Source organism: Alexandromys fortis, unplaced genomic scaffold (genome assembly GCF_014885135.2).
Source record: "Alexandromys fortis isolate MF-2015 unplaced genomic scaffold, M_Fortis_MF-2015_v1.1 scaffold_84, whole genome shotgun sequence".
Taxonomy (NCBI): Eukaryota; Metazoa; Chordata; class Mammalia; order Rodentia; family Cricetidae; genus Alexandromys; species Alexandromys fortis.
Window position 1 is genome coordinate 404,282 of NW_026068017.1, and position 4,097 is coordinate 408,378.

The window sequence follows — 4,097 nt, forward strand, 5'->3', positions numbered from 1 at the left end:
GGGTTCAGCATGGGGGTCACCACTGTATACATCATACCCATGACTGTCTCCTTCACAGTAGAATTATTGGCTGATGGACATAAGTACAGACCAATGACTGTCCCATAAAAGAGTGAGACCACAGACAGGTGGGAGCCACAGGTGGAGAAGGCTTTGCGGATACCTCGGGCAGAAGGAACCTTGAGAATAGAGGCGACAATTCGTGCATAGGACACAATGATGAGCACAAATGGAATGACAAGAATGACGCCTCCAGTTATAAATATCACTAACTCATTTACATGGGTATCAGAGCAGGACAGCTTCAGCAGAGCAGACATGTCACAGAAAAAGTGAGGAATCACATTGTCCTCACAGAATGACAATCTGGCCATGAGCAGGGTGTGCAGCATGGCATGGAAGGTGGTCAGCACCCAGGACAGCACCACCAGACTCACACAGAGCTTGGGGCTCATGATGCTGGTGTAATGAAGGGGGAAGCAGATGGCCACATAGCGGTCATAGGCCATGGCCACTAGGAGGAAGCTCTCAAGGTCTCCAAAAAGCAAGAAAAAGTACATTTGTGCCAGGCAGCCTGCATAAGGGATGGATGGAACTTGACTCTGCATGTTCTGCAGCAATTTGGGCATTGTGACTGAGGAAAAACAAAGGTCAGAGAAGGACAAGTTGCTGAGTAAGGAATACATGGGTGTGTGGAGATGGGAGTCCAGGTGAATGAGGAGGATGATGATGAGGTTCCCCAGGACAGTAGTGAGGTACATGGCCAGGAACAGGGCATAGAACAGGTGCTGGTGCTCTGGGGGCATGGGCAGGCCCAGGAGCAGGAACCAGGAGAAGACAGTTTGGTTCCCTTCCATCATGCTGTGTCACCTGAATCTTTAAGAGAAAAATTTGAAAGTCTCTTAAATCCAAATAAAACTGAACACATTTCTATGATAGATGATCTGGTAAGTGTCCTTCAATAATTGTTTGCATTCTCATAAACTGAAAGAAAATAAGTACATTTCTTTTGTGTGTTTTTGATAGACTCTCTACTTAGCTTTGGCTGACCTGAAGCTCCCTGTGTAAACCAGGTGGGCCTGGAACTCAGAGATCTCCCTGCCTCTGACTCCTGAGTGCTGGAACTTAAGGCAACAGCACCATGTCTGGATTATATTTCTTAAATTTAGTCCCATGACTAAGTCTAAGCCACCTGTCAGTTATCTCACTAGTAATTAGATACAGTGAGACTGGCTGTTATTTCCTATCTAAAACACGGAAAGTGAGCCACTCTAATGTTAATTCAATGGCCATTGGTTCTCAGTGGTTAGAGTTAGTTTGGTTTGGTTTTGGGGGGTTGTTTTTGTTTTGTTAGTTTTCCTTAGTAGCCTCTTGTTCCTGGGCCTTTGTACTAAACACCCATCTCTTCATTGCATGGCTTTTTCCCTTAAAAAGCTTGCCTCTTTCCATGGCATCCATTTTTACTTATGTTGTGTCCCAGCCACAATTTCTTCTCCCTCCTTTCCTCCAAGTCCTTCCCTCTGACCCCACCCCTCTGTTCCCACCACCCCCAATCCACTCTTTCATTTCTGTTCAGGAAAGGGAAGGTATCCTGTGGATATTGACAAAACATGGCATATCAAGTTGTCATACAACTAAGCACTTCCCCATGTATTAAGGCTGTTAAGGTGACCCCAGTCCTAAAAACTAGTAAGAGTCAGAGACAGCACCTGTTCCCACTGTTAAGAGGAATAAGGTACACAACTGTCACATGAATTCAGAGTGCCTAGGTTAGTACTATGCAGGCTCACTGGTTGTGGGTTCAGTCTCTGTGGGCCCCTATGAACCCAGGTTAGTTGATTCTGTTGGGTTTTCTTGTGGTGTCCTTGACCCCTTTGGCTCCTACAATCCTTTCTCCCTCTCTTCTGCAGGACTCCCAAAACTCCACCTAATGTTTAACTGTGGGTCTGTATGTTTCCAACAGTTGCTGGATGAATCCTCTCGATACAGTTGGGTTAGGCATCAATCTGGTCACAGGAGATAGAAGTTCAGGCTATATATCCACTATTGCAAGGGGTCTTAGCTTTGGTCACCCTTGTAGATGACTAGGAGATTCCCTTTCACCGGCTTTTTACCTGACCCTCATATGTCCTCTTTTCCAGGAGTCTCTTTAAGTACTCTCCTCCTCTGCACCCCCAACCTGATCTCTCATGCTCACATCTGCACCTGCACACAATCTTCTCACAAAATCTCTATTTCCACTTCCCAGGGTCTACCCGACATCCCCCCTTAAACCTTCCTTGATAGCTGGTCACTCCGGATTTGTGTTTTGTAGTACAGTTACTCTATATTTTACCTTCAAAATCCACTTATGAGTGAGTACACACCATGTTTGTCTTTCTGTGTCTGAGATACCTCACTCAGGATGACTTTTTTCTTATTCCATCCATTTGCTATGGCATCACAGTTATCACCTGAAATTCTTAGCTAAACTACACCATTACCTGTAGTACTCTACCAACTGTTTATTATCTCCCCTTGGGTATAACTGGGCTACCTTCAGCTCAATAGATCTCAAATGCCAAGTACACCTCACCCTTTTCCCAGTCTTCTCTTGCAGTTTCTCATATCTCAGGGGAAGAAATCTAGGCTCACAAAAGAGATGTCAGAATTTTCATTATCCATTCATTCCCAATAACATCTAATCTAGCAAATCCCATAGAGTCTGTCCATTCATTTCTTTCTAAGTCATCCATCCATCCATTATTTCGATTACCACACAGAAACTGCCATTGTATCTCATCTAGATGGTTTGACTGCCCTGTTGGAATATTTCATCTCTTTTCTTCTATCTATTTCAATCTTCTCACATTGTGGCTGTCTGAGATGAAACTGATCCTCATTCTACACAAAGTTTTTTGTTGTTGTTGTTGTTTTCTCCTCCTTCACAATATAGAGGCAAAACTCCTAAAGACACTAGAGAAACCAGGATCATCACAACTGGTCCCTTCCTGCCTCCACAGCCTCACTGCTCACACAGCAACTCCCATATTCCACTTTCACCAACACTGGACTGAAAGGTCACAGTGTCTTGACTCCAGCCCACCACAGTTGCTGTTCCTGCTACCTAGTGACATCTTCTCTCTGCCCCCATTTCACTGGGCTTGTTCTTTAAGTACAGTATACGGGGCTTCATCCACTAAATCCCTGGTTTCTTCGGAGGTGAGAATGGATATTGTGGCCCCACTGCACCCTCTTTCCATTCTACAGCCATCAATGCCCTGATCACTGGTTTGAGCTGACTTCTCACAGTACTGTGTATGTGGGAAAGGCTGTGTCTATCCTCATGTCTTTATCTTGCAGCAGGGCTACCTGGCATGCTGCCTGGATGTGAGCAGAGTTCTCAATATTTGTTGTCTGTGCTTGGAGTTAAGGCATAGTTAGAAGTCTGTACATCTTCTCAGACTCAATAGTTTGGAACCAAGTAGCTTTAGATACTGTGTTACAGGGTTCCCAGTGTAACTTCAGATCCTTGGAAAGCATTAGGCTGCCCAATACACTATGATTTATTCCAAACACACCATCAGACAACCTGTTATGTGTGACTGCATTGGTGTTTTGATTCTTGGGTAATAACATGCATATGACTCATTGATATTGAGATAAGAACTATTAATTTGAGATGTGATTTAGGGAGAAGGGAGGAATAAAGAAAATTTTGAAACTTTGTTTCAGTTTGTCTCCACATATCTATGTTAGGTGCCTCAGAGATAGAAAGATAATAAGAACTTTAAAGCACATAAGAAGTTCCTCCCTTGAAAAGACACAAGTGAACCCAGCTGCTGGAATTTCAAACTTACCAATCTAGCCAAACTAACAATTCTTACATTTAGACATGACCTTCTAGTGTTGCAGTTGGGAAAGCATCAATAAAATTTTTAAAAAAGCATTAATAATGCCACTGATCAACACCTGAGTTCTGGGGGTTCAATAATGGTGTCTCTCATTTTCCTCATAGGGTACCTGTTCAGTTCTCAGTCTGAACTGCATATAAGAGTGACAAAAGGGATTTTCGATAAAGGAGCTAAAACTATACAATGGAAAAAAGAGAGCATCTT

At 43.5% G+C, this 4,097-nt stretch overlaps 1 protein-coding gene across 1 annotated transcript in view; it reads right to left on the reverse strand.

The window, feature by feature from the left end:
- The window catches only part of LOC126514131 (olfactory receptor 1468-like), a 5,649-nt gene extending 4,789 nt beyond the window's left edge, over nucleotides 1-860 (reverse strand). Inside the window, exon 1 of the mRNA XM_050162876.1 lies at nucleotides 2-860. Within this exon, the coding sequence (XP_050018833.1) occupies nucleotides 2-860 (859 nt within the window). The remainder of the gene's footprint in view (nucleotide 1) is intronic.
- Nucleotides 861-4,097: the final 3,237 nt, after the last annotated feature.